A 22,363-nucleotide genomic window follows, 5' to 3' on the forward strand; every position below is an offset into this window, starting at 1 on the left:
TCTGTTTCTGGTGTTCAGTCATCAGCCAGCATAAATGAGTAGATTTGGTGAATTACTTTGAAAAGAAACATTAAATTAAATTAAATTAAATTAAATTAGACATTATTTATTCATTGTTCAAACTACAACCACTATTGAAGCTTACCCTGGAGACCAGCCAATGAAACATCTATCTATCTATCTATCTATCTATCTATCTATGCAATGTGGAGCACTTTCCTGAGTCCTTCCCAAGCTCCATTTGTATTGTTTTTATTGTGTTGTTTCCATGTTTGTTGACTGTTGTAGTTTATATGTTATGTAGAAATAGAATGACTTTTTTTAATTGCATTTGTTTCTTGGGTAAAAATGATCTAAAAATGAAAGAAAAGTCAAAATGCTAGAATAAGAATTAGGGTTATTAAGACTGAAACAATCAATGGAGAGCTGGTTTTCACACAGTGAAAAACTTGTCAGGAGGCCAGGATGTATGATGCAATAACATTTATTAAAGCTTGATTGAGAAGAACAAAGTTACAAGACAAGAAGTACAGAAAACACCTCAATCAGAACAGAGTGGGCTTTTAATGAGGAGGTATGGGGGAGGGGAATCTAAATTACTGTTAGTTTTTCTTTGAGGGGCATGACCTAGCATTGGGTATAGGAATACAGCGATCTATATGAGTTACGAAATCAATAACATTGACACCATTGAATACCCCAGAGATGTGTGTTGATCTTTTTGTCCCGCTGGGGTATGTGCGGGTGAGGACTGCTTTGTAAGGGACTATTGTCTTGTACCTATGTCCCATTATTCTGACACCGCAAGTGTGGTTTGGTGGGACCCAAACCTCCACATCAAGGCCGAGGGTTTTCGACACTTTTAAGGAGCTCCCTTTGGAGAATGACTTTGTTGTCGTAGCACTAAGCTCAATACCTGTCGAGCCAACAAATGGGATTTTGGCTTCAAAGGAAGCTGTCACACCTACTGATATTTCAGTGCTACTATCCCACCTTTTCTCTTCCTCATATGTTTTTGAGAGATGAGGTATTTTCTTAACTGTTCTGCACTGATGGTTGATGGTAGTTGCCTGGGTCATGACCTCTGGGGGATAACTAAATTTTTTAGCTGCATTTACGTCATACTGGACATCAGACATTTGCACTTTTGCAACTTTTTTGGAAAAGGTCAGGACCTGGTAATCCCAGTACCAATACACCTCACCTCCCCAGGGAAGGTATAAGCACTTGTCTGGAACATACACCATTCCAAGACCATATTTGTTCTTCCCAACATATGTTTTACCATTGGGGCAGCTCTTGATTGAATTCTTAGGCACTGAACCATCGGAACCATCCTTCCAATCCAAATACTCAAAGTTGTCTTTGTTCACTAGGACATAAAAGGAGGTGCATTTACGGTCTCCGCCACCAGTGGTCACGCACGTGTTACTTCCTTTGGCGTGGTAACCAGCTGAGCAACGGCATCTGCAGATGTAGTCATAGCGATTGTCATAGGTGTTGTGATATATCACAGATCCGTCAGGGAGATGATGACCGGAACGCCTATACACCCATTTCAGGTTGGACGAAGCACCAGGGATGCTGGAAGATCTCTTCTGTCTTAATTTTCTGCTCGAGGTGATGTCAGGGGTCTTGTCATCTGGCATTGGGTTCAGTGTGAAGAATGTATAAAAGAAAGGGAAAACATACAGACACAGTGTGTTAGAGTCTTGGGTCTTCTGGATGCTGTCAAATGTTAAATGTGAATTAGTCAATTGTTGTCATGGCAGAGCTAATTTTCTTTGGTTATTGTTTGGCCTGTATAAAACACTAAATGCAATTGTGTAGAAGCAGCTATTACATGACAGCCAAAACAGATTGTACTTTTTAGCATGGAGGTGGAAGGTCTTTTATCACCAATCGTACAATCAGTCGTCTTTGCCGCACACAGTGAATGCTAGTTGTGAGGGCATCATAAAAAAACGGCAAAGGGTGGCTGTGCCAAAACAAAAGCTTTTTCCACTCTGTGTTTTGACATCAGGTGTGATGTGGAAGAAGTTTTGTGTCTTAACATGCACATGAATAAATCCACACATGCTTTGCTCCAACAAAAAACAAGCTTCAATATTCAGCATCATCAAGGTCTTACAATTTAGCTAACCATATGTCAGGAGAATATGGTTAACATACTAGTAGTAGTATGTCAGTAAAGAGCCTATATCTTCCCATTGCTACGAGATGGCAATATGATTATGATTCCATTTTGTCTACACACCGTGACTTTTATACAAACAACCGAAATCTGGGACAGATCTGCTGATGTCGATTTATAACAGTTTCTTTTTCATGTCAAAACATTGAACTTTGCCACGACAATGGTGTGTTAAAGTAAAATGCCTAAAAATGGAAAAAAAAAAACCCTGCAAAATTGAAAAACATGACTGACTTCCCATTGGGGTCAAAATATGCCTTACTTCTGTCTACCAAATTTTGTTCATCTACAGAAAGTCTTTCACTTTTAACTTTTGAGAAGTGTGCTATGGAGCCATTTTACTACCCAACCCCAAGAACCATGTTAGATGTCAAGGTTTGCCACACGTGCAAAGTTTTGTGTTTACAAGCACCCCAGGTACCTCACAATTGCTAAAACAAATTAAGGGGCGCCTTATAGCGGACATGCCATGTCCAAGACCAATTAGATACTCGTTCAAACATGGGTTCAAAGTTTTGTTCGTTTTTGTGCAACTTAAATGAATCAAATATGTTCATAAAGATGAAAATTGATGCAAGAAACCTGAAATGGCTGACTTCTTATCAGGCAAAAAGAAGGTAGTATATCCACAATGAAGAAAAAATGATGAATTGGGGGTACTATGGAGTTAACTGGCCGTACCTGAGCCCAATCACTACAGAACTTGTCTTGAACTTACCAGCTCTAATTTTTTTAGAGCATCCCAAACCCTAACCCTTAAAAATGCAATGGCAGAGGAGAATTATAATAATCTTTACAAAAATGTAAAGGCTCGTAAGATAACAGATGTGAAACTATAGTCTCATTTCTATATTAGTCTGGATGTTTATTTGCTTATATTTGCTCTCTTAAAGGATGGGTGCGCTTAAAAATGTAAATGATAGGAGAAAAATTGACAGCCCTCCTTTTGAAAAGATGTATTTAAAGGTTTATCTGACAGCAAATGCCTACAACAATGAATCCGCCAAGATTTTTATACAACATGTTTAAATGTCACAGCTGGAGCGCCCTGGTGGTCAATTGGTTAGAGTGCATGCCACCTAATCGCAGTGTCCCTGGTTCGAATCCAACCAGGGACCTATGCTGCAGTTCATTCCCCTCTCTCTTTCCCTGTTTCCTGTCAGCCTCTCTGCCAGTTACTATATAAATACATCTTTTTAAAAAATTTAAAAAATGTCACAGCTGACATCGGTAAGAGAAGTTAACAAGTGAAAACTTTGACTTACCATTTGCTTGAGAGAGAGACTCTGAAAAAAGAAACCAAACAGCTCTTGAAACAATGCAGCATTAATATTCACTGATACATTATATGATTTATTGAAACATGTCCATGGGAGGACATTTATGATGATCAGAATATGAAAATCACCTAGATGTCTATTGAGTCACTATCTGTCACCAAATGAGGCAACACAATGGTGATTGAGCCTATCGCCCACTGAAGAAAGCAAGTTTGCAGTATGTTACCCTTACCTGCTGCCAGTAGAGTCAGCAGAGCTGCCACGCAGATCACTTTGTAGAGAGCCATCACTGCTCAGTGTGTTCATCTCATCAGATCTGTTCTGGCATAAATACCCTTCCTCTGTCTTCCCTCCCTCACACACAATCACACCTCCCTCTACCTGCCTGATAACACACCCAACACCACCTGCTCCACCTCCTTCATAGTAAACACGTAAAGCAGTGTCGCTTCAACTCTGTGCTAGAACAAAAAAAAGTATCATATTTACTCTAGTACTCATGTACGATTATGAGATAATTGTACTTAACTTGAGTATTCTTGACTTTTGTAACTTAGAACTTCAGTTGCACCAGAGTGTCGGTTCTGATTGTGTTTCAGTGCAGACGTGTGTTCATCAGCTCTCTGCTTGCTATATGCGTTGCACTTTTGTCTGTAATTATTCTTGCAAAGAGAGCTGTTACCACTTAAACTGGCACTAAAGAAAATGTCTATAGTGGAACTGTGCAATGGAACAAAAGTTTGCATTTGGGACACAGGAAAAGTTCAGAGCCCTGCCACACTCAGCTGGTAACCTAGTCTAGCATACAAAGCTCCTACGACCCACAAACAATAATGTAAAAGCTGTGTCTCCAAACCCAGCAAAGTTGGGAAGCTGCACAGAGTGTTAGTGACTGATCGAGAGGATGACGCAGCTTGAAAAGTCGATTGAAATGCTGCAGCACCATTGTAACTCCACTACCTGATATTTCATTGCACAACAGGTTGTCCTCTCACTAATAATAATGATGTTGAACACTGGGAAGCTAATCACATCACTGGCATTGAGGCTAACCAAAACCAAAGAAATAAAAAAACTTCTACCTATCATTACTTTTCTCCTGTCAGTGTGGCGTAATACAGAAAGGGAAACCAATACAATCCAGAAGTGGTACATAAACAGTCCAATCTTTCATAATCATTTCCTCCACTTAGGATCTGTACCATTTTGATCTCCAGTGTGGAAGGATAAAGGTATTCATGTTCTAGGAGATATCTCTGATAGTAATGTGCTACTTTCATGCAATGATCTACGTACTACATTTATTGAAATCTTTATTTTAGACTCAGAGATATATTGAGATGGAGACCTCATTTATAATATAGTCAAGTAAAAAAACACAAAAAACACATCCCAAGCACAAGAAACACAGGTAACATACTCAGATAGTGATGACAGTAAAATAATAAAACCAAATTAATAAAATACTAACATATTAAAAACATAAGCATTTAAAACTAGAAAAAAGGAAACATGGTTGAGACTTTCACACTGAGCTGAAATGAATAATATTATCTTAAGGGTCCCGGACGTCTCATCCGGTTTCCCATCAAAAACTCAAATATTATATTTATGTTAAAACATGCACTATTTAGTTTTAAACCAACATTTGCTGTCATTATATAGACAAAGGTGTGTATAATATGTGTATAAGGTGGCTCCTCTAACTGAATATTTGCTAATCTACTAATGACGTGTGGAAAGTAACTAAGTACATTCACTCAAGTACTGCACTTGAGAACAGTTTGAGGTACTTGTTCTTTACTGTAGTACAGTTTGAGGTACTTGTTCTTTACTGTAGTACAGTTTGAGGTACTAGTACTTTACTGTAGTACAGTCTGAGGTACTTGTACTTTACCGTAGTATTTCCATGTGATGCTACTTTCTACATCTCAGAGGGAAATATTGTACTTTCTACTCCACTACATTTATTTTACAGCTTTAGTCACTTTTCAGATGCAGACTTGACATAATGGATAATATAACAAGCTTTTAAAATACAACACATTGTTAAAGATGAAACCAGTCAGCAGTGTGTAGTCGGCTCACATTTCAGATGTCTATGAGATGTTAACAGCTCCACCAAATACTTTATTCTTCCCTCTAAACTTCTCACATGCTTTCATTTGACCTGACGCATCAGATGGTTTGTTACAGTTAAAACTGAAAGTTTAAAATATTTGTATTATTGCTCCAGTTTATCCTGACCAATCTATTTATCTAAGTTTGCAGCTATAATGCATTGGCCAAGTCATCAGGACAGCAGCTGTAACGAAAAACGGAGCCTTGTTATTTTACTGGGCATCGGGATCAACAGCAGAAAGAGAAAGGTCTTGTATTTGTTTCATCAAGTAGATCACCAGCAGTCAGCCTTGGAGATCACGTGTCTGAACAACATGACAGCTGATTTGGGGTTCCTCAAGGTAGCTGCCTTGGGCCATTTTTATTCTCATTGTACATGCTGCCACATGGTGACATCAGCAGAGAGAACAATATATAATATATTTCTGTGTGTGTTTAATGTGTTTATTTTAATGTACTTACACTGTAAGTGATAGGGGAAAGAAATTCCACAGTTCTCCTAATATGAAGCTTAAGCCGTCCTAACGAGTCAAATCTTCATCTTCTATGATTCAACGTTACAGTGACAATCAACTGTCTGAACACTGAGATTAGTTTATTACATAAGTCAAGCCTGGTGTGCTCATCCTTGGTTTGAATAATTTGGAGACCTCTGACGTACGATATAATTTAATAAAAGGGCAGAGACTGAGTTTGTACTTCTTCTGTTTCAGTGAGAGCATGTAAATACTAATTCGCCAGCAGATATAAAGTTGGTGAATTGGTTTAGAAAAACAAATAGTCATTATTAGCGCCACGGGTGCACAGTAACTAGTCCCGCAGCTTTGAGAAAACACCGACAATATATACATCAAAACGTGCGGCTTGATCGGGAAAGAGGTGCTGGTGTTGAAATTCTCCATTGGAAATCAATCAATAAATCAATCTTTATTTGTATAGCGCCAAATCACAACAAAGTCATCTCAAGGCACTTTACACATAGAGCAGGTTCTAAACAAAACTCTTCAGGTTTTAACTTTAAAGAGACCCAACATTCCCACATGAGCAACAGTGGCGAGAAAAAACTCCCTTTTAACAGGAAGAAACCTCAGAACCAGACTCAGAAGTGGGCGGACATCTGCCTCGACCGGTTGGGGTTGAGAGGAGAGAAAGGAAGGATAGAGGAGAGAAGCACAATGAAAATCAACAATGGAGCCAGATGGTCCGGGACTGGAATGAATGGGAATTTTTTTTAAAAACCACAAAATTACACCTTTTTTCGAAGTCACCTATTTCTCTCATACCTCCACGTAGAAATGTGATTCAAACTTTAAAACGGAGGGAATCTTGTGCTCTCTCCATAACACCAAACTTATTTTACATAACATGTAAACTTTTCAAACTATGAGCAGTCAAACGAGGAGTGGAAATCACTTTTTCTTCACAGTTAGAGTGGAAGCGTCACTTAGCTTGAGTGCGAGAAGCAGTAAAAAATAAACTTAATTTTTATTTTTAACTCGAGCTCACGGCCAATCCATGAAAATGAGACAAATAATTGTTGGTCAAAATGTAGACATAGGGTTTGGGATTCATAAAATGTGATGTTGACAGGCGGGGTCTGCACAAAATTGAAATGGGGGGCTGAGACCGGCAGCAATATCTGTCTCGCTCCCCATTGACCCTAATGTAATCGTCTTTTTTTTTCAAAAGAATCTCACTCTGTCTTCGCACTGAGTTTACTCGCTCATTTTAAGGAACATCTAAATAAAATAGACACTGTCAGAATCTGCCGGCCTCTGTGTCTCTCACTGTGTTTTTGGTTTTTGGACAGGAGTTACAGTTTTCTCACAGTGTGCAATTGTTCGGGACGTTGTCAGAAGCCAAATTCTGGGGCATTTTGAGAATTTCCAAGCAGATTCTCACACATCGCCGTAGCAACCATAGGGCCTTAGCTGACCTTAGCAACCGTAGAGCCTTAGCTGCCCTTAGCAACCTGTCGCTGGGCAGAAACTGAGCTACTTTTTTGTGATTGGCTAATTCTTCCTGTCTGTCTGTTTTGCCAGTTAACCGAGCTAGCGGCCGAGCTAGCATTGATACTCTCTCTATATATAAATTACATTGATACTCTCTCTCTCTCTTTCTATATATATATGAAATGTATTGACACTTTTACTGCTCAAAATCAGACAGGTATGGTGTGTGTGCGTGTGTGTGTGTGCATATGTGTGTGTTTGTACACAGTGTGTTGTGTGCTAACACAGAGTATGTGTGAAGCGTAAAGTGCTGTAGTGTAGTGCTTAGAGTTAGTGCATGTTGCTACTGCCTTGTGCTCTGTGTGCTACTCTCTGCTTACATCGACTGTTACACTTCATACTGACTAGTAAGATGTACTTAATACTGCGACAGTAAAAGTTACTGAGTTAGTGTTAGTGACATTCTCAAAAGCAGATTATGATCAGGGTGACGTTTGAACACTGGAAATAAATTGTGTACTCGTCCCGGCAGCAGCCCTGTGGCACTCAAAATTTCCCTGGAATTTTCTAGTTTATTCATTGCTCTCACTGCATTTCTATGGTTGATATGGTACTAAAAGTTCAGTAATGTAAAAAGGTGCTATACCATTCTTTGTAGACAATTAAAAGGGCTAAAAGAAACAGGAAGCCAGTGCAGGTCAGCTAAAATAGTGGTAATGTGGTCTTTCTTTTTGGTCTTGGTTAAAAGTCTTGCAGTGTCCTGTACAAGTTGCAAGTTCTTGATAGACTTTTTTGGGGGACTAGCAGGCTGCAATTGAAAGCACCACCAGTTCACACAACTCCCACGTGGGGGCACCTAGCCTCTTTAACCAATCAGGAGCTACGTAGGTCACGTTCAGCCTGTCAGCTCAGAGATGAAGTCCAGGCGCAGTTTTAAGCCGGTCTCTTTCCGACTTCAGGTAAAGGAGGGAAAACAGCTACGTGAGGAAAAAGGAAAAAAGAAGAGAAATACCTGTGACAACGAACATCTACAGTGAGTTACTTATTTACTGCGAGTGTGGAGCTGTGTGGCCGGTCGTCAGAAACTAAAATTACACCGTTAAGACGAGATAACTGCCATCCAAAACTGCTCATATATTGAATTGATATATCAGTTGTGGTTGTCTTAGTATCTTGTGGCATCTGTGTCACCCGTGTACATTGCATAACTGCATATTGACCGACAGTAGAGGATCCGCACACTCGCTTGTAAAGGCCGGTCTGCGTTTTATTCATGACGTCACCGGCCTACCGGGAATTGTCCCGTCCCTCCTGATGGCCACCCCGCCTTTGGTCCAGTGAAATACAGGTTGAGAGACAGAATCATTTAGTAAAACATTGCTTAAGTTGATAACCAGCTTCCATCAACAAATATGCAATAAGGACATTGTACTCTTAGCAGTTAGTTTGAGACCATAATACCCACCGAGAGAATTTACTGTGGTGATGGCCATTGTTGTTTGCATACCTCTGTCTGCCAATGCGGAAGCCGCTTGTGACGTAGTGCATGTCGTAGTTCATTTTTCTATCTGCAAATTTTAATCATGCCCCTCTTTCCAACACTGCCCACAGTTTGTTGATTGCATAACAAGGGGAGAAAAGACTGGACCTTTTTGTTAATGTTGTGTTTTTTTAAACACATAAATCCACTGTGCTGCACACCTTGGTGGATCAGACCACAACCTGGTTAATATCTCTCCCACCTACACCCCTGTTATTAAAAGAACACCTACCACCACCAGAACTTCAAAATGCTGCTCCCATGAAGCAAAGGAGTCCTTGCAGTGCTGCCTGGAATCAACAGACTGAGATGTTTTCATGTGATTCATATGGAGACAATATTGAAGGACTTACAGTTTGCATCATGGATTACATCAGTTTTTGTGTTGATAATAACATACCCAGCGGAGAAATTCAGTGCTCCCCCAACAATAAACCTTGGGTCACCAGCAGCCTGAAAGTCCTAATAAAGCAGAAGTAAAAGGCTTTCAGGGAGGGTGACGGGGGAAAAGTAAAAGCACTGCAAAGGGAACTGAAGATGAAGATTAAGCAGGGGAAACAACCCAATGGGCACAAAAATGTAATTACAGCTGCAGCAGGATGGAGTGAAGCACGCCTGGGCTGGCTTGAGGAAGATCACAGTTCTAGAGCAGAAAGAAGGATTGCTGCTTGATGGAGATCAGGATCTGGCTGATGACCTCAATCTGTTTAACAGATGTGACAGCTCCACCTTATCTTGCCTGTGTCTCATGCGCCTCCCCTCCACCATCTCACCTGTGGCCCATGCTCCTCCCTCCACCACAAAATATTATGAAACTCACTTGGTATTGAAAAGGGAGGTTGATGTGAGAAGTCCAGCTGTGTTATATCAGACAAATATTCATGAAACTACTTGTGAGTATGATCATTCTAACAAAGGCAAGTTTGAAGTTGAAGTCAACTGTATCAAGAGCTGTGTAAAGGTCAACAAACTGTGCAACACAGTGCTGTTTCTTGTCCAAAGAATGTATCTTTTAATATAAGGGTGGAGGCTGAGTTTGTACTTTGTTGCTGTGATTAAGTACATTGAAATTATAATACTGTATTTATTATCTTCTGTTTCTGGTGTTCAGTCATCAGCCAGCATAAATGAGTAGATTTGGTGAATTACTTTGAAAAGAAACATTAAATTAAATTAAATTAATTTAAATTAGACATTATTTATTCATTGTTCAAACTACAACCACTATTGAAGCTTACCCTGGAGACCAGCCAATAAAACGCCTATCTATCTATCTATCTATCTATCTATGCAATGTGGAGCACTTTCCTGAGTCCTTCCCAAGCTCCATTTGTATTGTTTTTATTGTGTTGTTTCCATGTTTGTTGACTGTTGTAGTTTATATGTTATGTAGAAATAGAATGACTTTTTTTAATTGCATTTGTTTCTTGGGTAAAAATGATCTAAAAATGAAAGAAAAGTCAAAATGCTAGAATAAGAATTAGGGTTATTAAGAGTGAAACAATCAATGGAGAGCTGGTTTTCACACAGTGAAAAACTTGTCAGGAGGCCAGGATGTATGATGCAATAACATTTATTAAAGCTTGATTGAGAAGAACAGAGTTACAAGACAAGAAGTACAGAAAACACCTCAATCAGAACAGAGTGGGCTTTTAATGAGGAGGTATGGGGGAGGGGAATCTAAATTACTGTTAGTTTTTCTTTGAGGGGCATGACCTAGCATTGGGTATAGGAATACAGCGATCTATATGAGTTACGAAATCAATAACATTGACACCATTGAATACCCCAGAGATGTGTGTTGATCTTTTTGTCCCGCTGGGGTATGTGCGGGTGAGGACTGCTTTGTAAGGGACTATTGTCTTGTACCTATGTCCCATTATTCTGACACCGCAAGTGTGGTTTGGTGGGACCCAAACCTCCGCATCAAGGCCGAGGGTTTTCGACACTTTTAAGGAGCTCCCTTTGGAGAATGACTTTGTTGTCGTAGCACTAAGCTCAATACCTGTCGAGCCAACAAATGGGATTTTGGCTTCAAAGGAAGCTGTCACACCTACTGATATTTCAGTGCTACTGTCCCACCTTTTCTCTTCCTCATATGTTTTTGAGAGATGAGGTATTTTCTTAACTGTTCTGCACTGATGGTTGATGGTAGTTGCCTGGGTCATGACCTCTGGGGGATAACTAAATTTTTTAGCTGCATTTACGTCATACTGGACATCAGACATTTGCACTTTTGCAACTTTTTTGGAAAAGGTCAGGACCTGGTAATCCCAGTACCAATACACCTTACCTCCCCAGGGAAGGTATAAGCACTTGTCTGGAACATACACCATTCCAAGACCATATTTGTTCTTCCCAACATATGTTTTACCATTGGGGCAGCTCTTGATTGAATTCTTAGGCACTGAACCATCGGAGCCATCCTTCCAATCCAAATACTCAAAGTTGTCTTTGTTCACTAGGACATAAAAGGAGGTGCATTTACGGTCTCCGCCACCAGTGGTCACGCACGTGTTACTTCCTTTGGCGTGGTAACCAGCTGAGCAACGGCATCTGCAGATGTAGTCATAGCGATTGTCATAGGTGTTGTGATATATCACAGATCCGTCAGGGAGATGATGACCGGAACGCCTATACACCCATTTCAGGTTGGAGGAAGCACCGGGGATGCTGGAAGATCTCTTCTGTCTTAATTTTCTGCTCGAGGTGATGTCAGGGGTCTTGTCATCTGGCATTGGGTTCAGTGTGAAGAATGTATAAAAGAAAGGGAAAACATACAGACACAGTGTGTTAGGGTCTTGGGTCTTCTGGATGCTGTCAAATGTTAAATGTGAATTAGTCAATTGTTGTCATGGCAGAGCTATTTTTCTTAAGGTTATTGTTTGGCCTGTATAAAACACTAAATGCAATTGTGTAGAAGCAGCTATTACATGACAGCCAAAACAGATTGTACTTTTTAGCATGGAGGTGGAAGGTCTTTTATCACCAATCGTACAATCAGTCGTCTTTGCCGCACACAGTGAATGCTAGTTGTGAGGGCATCATAAAAAAACGGCAAAGGGTGGCTGTGCCAAAACAAAAGCTTTTTCCACTCTGTGTTTTGACATCAGGTGTGATGTGGAAGAAGTTTTGTGTCTTAACATGCACATGAATAAATCCACACATGCTTTGCTCCAACAAAAAACAAGCTTCAATATTCAGCATCATCAAGGTCTTACAATTTAGCTAACCAAATGTCAGGAGAATTTGGTTAACATACTAGTAGTAGTATGTCAGTAAAGAGCCTATATCTTCCCATTGCTACGAGATGGCAATATGATTACGATTCAATTTTGTCTGCACACCGGGACTTTTATACTACTATACTATACTATACTATACTTATAACTGAAATCTGGGACAGATCTGCTGATGTCGATTCATAACAGTTTCTTTTTCATGTCAAAACATTGAACTTTGCCACGACAATGGTGTGTTAAAGTAAAATGCCTAAAAATGTGAAAAAAAACCCCTGCAAAATTGAAAAACATGACTGACTTCCCATTGGGGTCAAAATATGCCTTACTTCTGTCTACCAAATTTTGTTCATCTACAGAAAGTCTTTCACTTTTAACTTTTGAGAAGTGTGCTATGGAGCCATTTTACTACCCAACCCCAAGAACCATGTTAGATGTCAAGGTTTGCCACACGTGCAAAGTTTTGTGTTTTCAAGCACCCCAGGTACCTCACAATTGCTAAAACAAATTAAGGGGCGCCTTATAGCGGACATGCCATGTCCAAGCCCAATTAGATAACAAGTATGTACTCGTTCAAACATGGGTTCAAAGTTTTGTTCGTTTTTGTGCAACTTAAATGAATCAAATATGTTCATAAAGATGAAAATTGATGCAAGAAACCTGAAATGGCTGACTTCTTATCAGGCAAAAAGAAGGTAGTATATCCACAATGAAGAAAAAATGATGAATTGGGGGTACTATGGAGTTAACTGGCCGTACCTGAGCCCAATCACTACAGAACTTGTCTTGAACTTACCAGCTCTAATTTTTTTAGAGCATCCCAAACCCTAACCCTTAAAAATGCAATGGCAGAGGAGAATTATAATAATCTTTACAAAAATGTAAAGGCTCGTAAGATAACAGATGTGAAACTATAGTCTCATTTCTATATTAGTCTGGATGTTTATTTGCTTATATTTGCTCTCTTAAAGGATGGGTGCGCTTAAAAATGTAAATGATAGGAGAAAAATTGACAGCCCTCCTTTTGAAAAGATGTATTTAAAGGTTTATCTGACAGCAAATGCCTACAACAATGAATCCGCCAAGATTTTTATACAACATGTTTAAATGTCACAGCTGGAGCGCCCTGGTGGTCAATTGGTTAGAGTGCATGCCACCTAATCGCAGTGTCCCTGGTTCGAATCCAACCAGGGACCTATGCTGCAGTTCATTCCCCTCTCTCTTTCCCTGTTTCCTGTCAGCCTCTCTGCCAGTTACTATATAAATACATCTTTTTAAAAAATTTAAAAAATGTCACAGCTGACATCGGTAAGAGAAGTTAACAAGTGAAAACTTTGACTTACCATTTGCTTGAGAGAGAGACTCTGAAAAAAGAAAACAAACAGCTCTTGAAACAATGCAGCATTAATATTCACTGATACATTATATGATTTATTGAAACATGTCCATGGGAGGACATTTATGATGATCAGAATATGAAAATCACCTAGATGTCTATTCAGTCACTATCTGTCACCAAATGAGGCAACACAATGGTGATTGAGCCTATCGCCCACTGAAGAAAGCAAGTTTGCAGTATGTTACCCTTACCTGCTGCCAGTAGAGTCAGCAGAGCTGCCACGCAGATCACTTTGTAGAGAGCCATCACTGCTCAGTGTGTTCATCTCATCAGATCTGCTCCGGCATAAATACCCTTCCTCTGTCTTCCCTCCCTCACACACAATCACACCTCCCTCTACCTGCCTGATAACACGCCCAACACCACCTGCTCCACCTCCTTCATAGTAAACACGTAAAGCAGTGTCGCTTCAACTCTGTGCTAGAACAAAAAAAAGTATCATATTTACTCTAGTACTCATGTACGATTATGAGATAATTGTACTTAACTTGAGTATTCTTGACTTTTGTAACTTAGAACTTCAGTTGCACTGGAGTGTCGGTTCTGATTGTGTTTCAGTGCAGACGTGTGTTCATCAGCTCTCTGCTTGCTATATGCGTTGCACTTTTGTCTGTAATTATTCTTGCAAAGAGAGCTGTTACCACTTAAACTGGCACTAAAGAAAATGTCTATAGTGGAACTGTGCAATGGAACAAAAGTTTGCATTTGGGACACAGGAAAAGTTCAGAGCCCTGCCACACTCAGCTGGTAACCTAGTCTAGCATACAAAGCTCCTACGACCCACAAACAATAATGTAAAAGCTGTGTCTCCAAACCCAGCAAAGTTGGGAAGCTGCACAGAGTGTTAGTGACTGATCGAGAGGATGACGCAGCTTGAAAAGTCGATTGAAATGCTGCAGCACCATTGTAACTCCACTACCTGATATTTCATTGCACAACAGGTTGTCCTCTCACTAATAATAGCAATGTTGAACACTGGGAAGCTAATCACATCACTGGCATTGAGGCTAACCAAAACCAAAGAAATAAAAAAACTTCTACCTATCATTACTTTTCTCTTGTCAGTGTGGCGTAATACAGAAAGGGAAACCAATACAATCCAGAAGTGGTACATAAACAGTCCAATCTTTCATAATCATTTCCTCCACTTAGGATCTGTACCATTTTGATCTCCAGTGTGGAAGGATAAAGGTATTCATGTTCTAGGAGATATCTCTGATAGTAATGTGCTACTTTCTTGCAATGATCTACGTACTACATTTATTGAAATCTTTGTTTTAGACTCAGAGATATATTGAGGTGGAGACCTCATTTACAATATAGTCAAGTAAAAAAACACAATAAACACATCCCAAGCACAAGAAACACGGGTAACATACTTAGATAGTGATGACAGTAAAATAATAAAACCAAATTAATAAAATACTAACATATTAAAAACATAAGCATTTAAAACTAGAAAAAAGGAAACATGGTTGAGACTTTCACACTGAGCTGAAATGAATAATATTATCTTAAGGGTCCCGGACGTCTCATCCGGTTTCCCATCAAAAACTCAAATATTATATTTATGTTAAAACATGCACTATTTAGTTTTAAACCAACATTTGCTGTCATTATATAGACAAAGGTGTGTATAATATGTGTATAAGGTGGCTCCTCTAACTGAATATTTGCTAATCTACTAATGATGTGTGGAAAGTAACTAAGTACATTTACTCAAGTACTGCACTTGAGAACAGTTTGAGGTACTTGTTCTTTACTGTAGTACAGTTTGAGGTACTAGTACTTTACTGTAGTACAGTCTGAGGTACTTGTACTTTACCGTAGTATTTCCATGTGATGCTACTTTCTACATCTCAGAGGGAAATATTGTACTTCCTACTCCACTACATTTATTTTACAGCTTTGCCACTTTTTAGATGCAGTTTTGACACAATGGATAATATAACAAGCTTTTAAAATACAACACATTGTTAAAGATGAAACCAGTCAGCAGTGTGTAGTCGGCTCACATTTCAGATGTCTATGAGTTGTTAACAGCTCCACCAAATACTTTATTCTTCCCTCTAAACTTCTCACATGCTTTCATTTGACCTGACGCATCAGATGGTTTGTTACAGTTAAAACTGAAAGCTTAAAATATTTGTATTATTGCTCCAGTTTATCCTGACCAATCTATTTATCTAAGTTTACAGCTATAATGCATTTGCCAAGTCATCAGGACAGCAGCTGTAATGAAAAACTGAGCCTTGTTATTTTACTGGGCATCGGGATCAACAGCAGAAAGAGAAAGTCTTGTATTTGTTTCATCAAGTAGATCACCAGCAGTCAGCCTTGGAGATCACGTGTCTGAAAAACATGACAGCTGATTTGGGGTTCCTCAAGGTAGCTGCCTTGGGCCATTTTTATTCTCATTGTACATGCTGCCACATGGTGACATCAGCAGAGAGAACAATATATAATATATTTCTGTGTGTTTAATGTGTTTATTGTAATGTACTTACACTGTAAGTGATAGGGAAAAGAAATTCCACAGTTCTCCTAATATGAAGCTTAAGCCGTCCTAATGAGTCAAATCTTCATCTTCTATGATTCAACGTTACAGTGACAATCAACTGTCTGAACACTGAGATTAGTTTATTACATAAGTCAAGCCTGGTGTGCTCATGCTTGGTTTGAATAATTTGGAGACCTCTGACGTACGATATCATTTAATAAAAGGGCAGAGACTGAGTTTGTACTTCTTCTGTTTCAGTGAGAGCATGTAAATACTAATTCGCCAGCAGATATAAAGTTGGTGAATTGGTTTGAGAAAAACAAATAGTCATTATTAGCGCCACGGGTGCACAGTAACTAGTCCCGCAGCTTTGAGAAAACACCAACAATATATACATCAAAACATGCGGCTTGATCGGGAAAGAGGTGCTATGACTTTTGGTGTTGAAATTCTCCATTGGAAATGAATGGGAATTTTTTTTAAAAACCCACAAAATTACACCTTTTTTCGGAGTCACCTAGTTCTCTCATATCTCCACGTAGAAATGTGATTCAAACTTTAAAACGGAGAGAATCTTGTGCTCTCTCCATAACACCAAACTTATTTTACATAACATGTAAACTTTTCAAACTATGAGCAGTCAAACGAGGAGTAGAAATCACTTTTTCTTCACAGTTAGAGTGGAAGCGTCAGTTAGCTTGAGTGCGAGAAGCAGTAAAAAATAAACTTAATTTTTATTTTTAACTCGAGCTCACGGCCAATCCATGAAAATGAGACAAATAATTGTTGGTCAAAATGTAGACATAGGGTTTGGGATTCATAAAATGTGATGTTGACAGGCGGGGTCTGCACAAAATTGAAATGGGGGGCCGAGACCGGCAGCAATACCTGTCTCGCTCCCATTGACCCTAATGTAATCGTCTTTTTTTTCCAAAAGAATCTCACTCTGTCTTTGCACTGAGTTTACTCGCTCATTTTAAGGAACATCTAAATAAAATAGACACTGTCAGAATCTGCCGACCTCTGTGTCTCTCACAGTGTTTTCAGTTTTTGGACAGGAGTTACAGTTTTCTCACAGTGTGCAATTGTTCGGGACCTTGTCAGAAGCCAAATTCTGGGGCATTTTGAGAATTTCCAAGCAGATTCTCACACATCGCCGTAGCAACCGTAGGGCCTTAGCTGACCTTAGCAACCGTAGGGCCTTAGCTGCCCTTAGCAACCTGTCGCTGGGCAGAAACTGAGCTACTTTTTTGTGATTGGCTAATTCTTCCTGTCTGTCTGTTTTGCCAGTTAACCGAGCTAGCGGCCGAGCTAGCATTGATACTCTCTCTATATATAAATTACATTGATACTCTCTCTCTCTCTTTCTATATATATATGAATTGTATTGACACTTTTACTGCTCAAAATCAGACAGGTATGGTGTGTGTGCGTGTGTGTGTGTGCATATGTGTTTGTACACAGTGTGTTGTGTGCTAACACAGAGTATGTGTGAAGCGTAAAGTGCTGTAGTGTAGTGCTTAGAGTTAGTGCATGTTGCTACTGCCTTGTGCTCTGTGTGCTACTCTCTGCTTACATCTACTGTTACACTTCATACTGACTAGTAAGATGTACTTAATACTGCAACAGTAAAAGTTACTGAGTTAGTGTTAGTGAAATTCTCAAAAGCAGATTATGATCAGGGTGACGTTTGAACACTGGAAATAAATTGTGTACTCGTCCCGGCAGCAGCCCTGTGGCACTCAAAATTTCCCTGGAATTTTCTAGTTTATTCATTGCTCTCACTGCAACCATCATTGAAACTTACCATGGACCAGCAAATTAAATAGAGTATACTGGCCTATATTTTTCACTTTTGCAGCCTTCTTTGTGTGATTGTAATATAGATGTTGCCATTTGTTTGTAAGTAAGTTCATATGTTATGTACTGGTAGAATGCCTTTTTTTATTAATGGCACGTACGTTCTTATGTAACAATGATCAACAATGAAAAAGAAGGAAAAGCTAAAATGCTAAAATAAGAGTTGTCGTTATGAAGACGGTGATGGAGGAATGAAAGTGAAAAACTTGTCAAGAGACCAGGATGTCTTATGCAAGAACATTTATTGAAGCTTAATTGAAAACAGAGAGTTACAGAATGAAGTAGAATAGAAAACATTGCAATCAGAACAGAGTGTCCTTTTAGTGAGCGGGGCAGAATTGAGGGGATTCCAAAAGAGCTTGTGTCAGAAACAGTCTGAACTGAGGGGTTGCATAAAGCGCCAGTATAAGCACTGTGAATCATCTAAAGCTACGCTAGAAAATGGAAACAAATAAAGTAGTGCTGGAAATAAGCATAAAAGGTCCCGTTAAAGAACTCTTCCATTTTTCTTTTACTTGCAAGGATGAGCATGGGGAAGAGGGACACAGCGATCTACAACAGACCTGAAATCTACAACATTGACACCATTGAATGTCCCAGTGGTGGTTGTTGATTTGACTTTCCCGTTTTTGTATGTGCGGGAGAGGCGTGCTGTGTATGGGACTTTTGTTGTGTACCTATGTCCCATAATTTTGACACCACAGGAGTGGTTTGGTGGGACAGTTACCGACACATCGACAGCAAGATTTTTCGACACGCTTATGCTGCTGCCTTTGGAGATATCCTTTGTTACTGAAGCACTGACCTCAATGCCTGTCTCGCCAACAAATGGGATTTTGCCTGTGAAGCTGGTTGTAACACCAACTGAGATGGAAGTGGTACTGTCCCACCTTTTCTCTTCTGAATACTCCTTTGAGAGATGAACTGTTTTGGAAAGTGTTCTACACTGGTAATTGCTAGTGGAAGCCTTGGTCATGACCTCTGGAGGATGACTAATTTTTTTAGCTGCTTTAAAGTTGTACTTGACATCAGAAATGCGGTCTGACTTAACTTTCCTGCTCATGACCAGGACATCGTAATACCTGTACTTGTACTCCCAACCTTCCCAGGGAAGATAGAAGGACTTATTTCTGACATCCACCTTCCCAAGACCATACTTGTTCTTCCCAACAAATATGTTAACATTACGGCAGGTCCTGATTGCATCCTTAGGCACTGAACCATAGGAACCGGACTTAAACTCAAAAAGCTCAAAATTGTCTTTGTTCACCAGGAGATAAAAGTTAGTGCATGTATGTTCTTTGAAACCATACGCATATTTGCACGTATTACTTCCTGCAGCGTGGAAACCTGCTGCACAACGACAATGGCAAATATAGTCACGACGATGTGTGTACCAGTTGCCGTAATACACAGTTCCGGCAGGGAGACGACTACCAGAACGCCTGTACACCCATCTCAAGTTGGAGTTAGGAATCGGGTTATAGTCATTACTGGCACCTCTCTTCTGTCTCAGGGTAGGAGAAGACAGAGGAAATTCATCTGTTGTTCTGTCCGAGGTGATGTCAGCCGTCCTGTCCTCTGGCGCTGGGTCCAGTATGGAGTCTGTAGAGAAGGAAGGGAAAAGACATAGACACAATGTGTTAGTGTCATGTGTCTGCTGGATGATATCAAATGTTAAATTTGTTCATCAATCTTATTGAAAGCTGTGAATTTTCATAGTTGGTGAACAAGGTCAGTCACCGCAAAGGTCACACTCTAAACTTAGTGCTCTCACTGAGCCTCAGCTTGGAACGTGGAATTAAATGACGTCTCTGTGTTTGACCATGAAGCTGCTGTTTTAATTACTGCATTTCCCTGTCCTGCCTCTAGGCCCACTGTCACTATCAGATCTCATGTTTTTAACTCTCCACCAATACTTTTCATAATGCCTTTTTATTCTCTTTTCATCTGCATTCCTCTGAGCAGTATTTTAGCAGTAATGATATATATAACAATTTGATGGGCAACAAACATGTAAAGTAATATGGTGTTGTCAAAGTGCTGGGTGATAAGAGACAGGATTTCAGAGAATTCAGCAATACAACCACAGTTCTGTTTTGGAGGCCTGTAGATTAAAACACGACATACTGGGTCCTTACTATTGTATTATTCCCATTTTTTCTATGTCTGAATATTACTATTGGGAAAGGAAAGCAGAAGAAAAATTTGTTCAAAGCAATTTTTGCTAAATTGAGTGAAAAAATAGTACATGAAAAATTTAAGCAGTGGTGATCGGGCCTTACAATACACACAAGACATATTATACAAGCACGAAGGTGCCAAAATTGTAAAGTAAATAAAAAATGGCTGACTTCTGTAGGGCTTATGTTGTGGCTCCAAAACCCTTTTTTAAAAGTCTGGATAGGAGTTTTTCGGAAATTCATTAAACTTTGCACATGCAAAGTGAAATTGCATAAATAATATATCATATAATAATGATAATGATGATGAACCTGGCCTTTAAGTCTGATATTTTGGGCTTTGTCAGCAAATACCAAACAACAATGAAACTACAACATTTTATCAACACTTCTATCTAACAACATGTTTAAAATGTCACAGCTGACACAGTCACAGTTGACTTACCATTTGGTTGTGAGCGAGACTCTGAAAAACAGAAAACAAACAGCTTTTGAAACAACAATTCAACATTTATATTCACTGATACTTTATGTGATTTATTGGCTCACCATATTTCCATGGGAGGATGTTTGTGATGATTGTAATATTAACAACTAAACTGTGCTGAAAACTGGCCAAAGATCTTTTCATTTAAATAAATGTCTGTTACCAAATGAGGTAACAGTGTAACTGTGTAGACATAAATGCAACATTCTGCATATTATGGTATTCACTATTTGATGAAAGATGCTGCTCTCCACTGCTGGAGATATAATATTAATGTTAATAACAACAGAGCACTTCACCTCCCGTTTATTGTATCATTCTCTTACAGACAGGAGACTGGAAGATGCTTCCAAATTAATTAATTAATCCATTAATTGAGGTTAATTAAGTTCACTTTTGGCTGCGATTATCCTATCTACCAGTTATTTTTCTGATATTCATCAGCATGCAAGGTCATGGATAAACACTGGACATGACAAACAAAAGGGAATCAATAAAGAATCGTATTCATAAGCACAATCGATAATGGTATTGGTATTAATAAAATCTTATCAGATCCCATCCCTAGTTGTGTTACAGCTATGTTTACTTAATCAGAGGATTTTACTCCCGTCCCAGTGTTCAGCATCGATATCATTGGTTCAAGTGTGTGCAGGTGAAGAGGACCCTTACCTGCTGCCAGTAGAGTCAGCAGAGCTGCCACACAGATCACTTTGTAGAGAACCATCACTGCGCAGTGTGTTCATCTCATCAGATCTGCTCCGGCATAAATACCCTTCCTCTGTCTTCCCTCCCTCACACACAATCACACCTCCCTCTACCTGCCTGATAACACGCCCAACACCACCTGCTCCACCTCCTTCATAGTAAACACGTAAAGCAGTGTCGCTTCAACTCTGTGCTAGAACAAAAAAAAGTATCATATTTACTCTAGTACTCATGTACGATTATGAGATAATTGTACTTAACTTGAGTATTCTTGACTTTTGTAACTTAGAACTTCAGTTGCACCGGAGTGTCGGTTCTGATTGTGTTTCAGTGCAGACGTGTGTTCATCAGCTGTCTGCTTGCTATATGCGTTGTACTTTTGTCTGTAATTATTCTTGCAAAGAGAGCTGTTACCACTTAAACTGGCACTAAAGAAAATGTCTATAGTGGAACTGTGCAATGGAACAAAAGTTTGCATTTGGGACACAGGAAAAGTTCAGAGCCCTGCCACACTCAGCTGGTAACCTAGTCTAGCATACAAAGCTCCTACGACCCACAAACAATAATGTAAAAGCTGTGTCTCCAAACCCAGCAAAGTTGGGAAGCTGCACAGAGTGTTAGTGACTGATCGAGAGGATGACGCAGCTTGAAAAGTCGATTGAAATGCTGCAGCACCATTGTAAGTCCACTACCTGATATTTCATTGCACAACAGGTTGTCCTCTCACTAATAATAATGATGTTGAACACTGGGAAGCTAATCACATCACTGGCATTGAGGCTAACCAAAAGACCATAAAAGAAATAAAAAACTTCTACCTATCATTACTTTTCTCCTGTCAGTGTGGCGTCATACAGAAAGGGAAACCAATACAATCCAGAAGTGGTACATAAACAGTCC

The 22,363-nt window shown here is 39.5% G+C and overlaps 3 protein-coding genes across 3 annotated transcripts; all 3 read right to left on the bottom strand.

The window, feature by feature from the left end:
• Positions 1-602: 602 nt before the first annotated feature.
• Positions 603-1,649, bottom strand: LOC128379358 (natterin-3-like). Its single transcript, XM_053338975.1, has one exon. The coding sequence runs from the start codon at positions 1,647-1,649 to the stop codon at positions 603-605; it is 1,047 nt and encodes a 348-aa protein (XP_053194950.1).
• Positions 1,650-10,778: 9,129 nt separating this feature from the next.
• On the bottom strand, positions 10,779-11,825 carry LOC128379359 (natterin-3-like). The gene has a single exon (XM_053338976.1). It carries the CDS (start codon positions 11,823-11,825, stop codon positions 10,779-10,781), a length of 1,047 nt encoding a protein of 348 aa, XP_053194951.1.
• Positions 11,826-18,596: 6,771 nt separating this feature from the next.
• Positions 18,597-21,482, bottom strand: LOC128379360 (natterin-3-like). The gene is made up of 3 exons (XM_053338977.1): positions 21,428-21,482; positions 20,714-20,734; positions 18,597-19,690 (listed from the first exon to the last, which is right to left on the bottom strand). Exons 1-3 carry the CDS (start codon positions 21,480-21,482, stop codon positions 18,597-18,599), a joined length of 1,170 nt encoding a protein of 389 aa, XP_053194952.1.
• Between the last annotated feature and the right edge of the window lie 881 nt (positions 21,483-22,363).

Source organism: Scomber japonicus, chromosome 18, assembly GCF_027409825.1.
Source record: "Scomber japonicus isolate fScoJap1 chromosome 18, fScoJap1.pri, whole genome shotgun sequence".
In the NCBI taxonomy this organism is placed as follows: domain Eukaryota; kingdom Metazoa; phylum Chordata; class Actinopteri; order Scombriformes; family Scombridae; genus Scomber; species Scomber japonicus.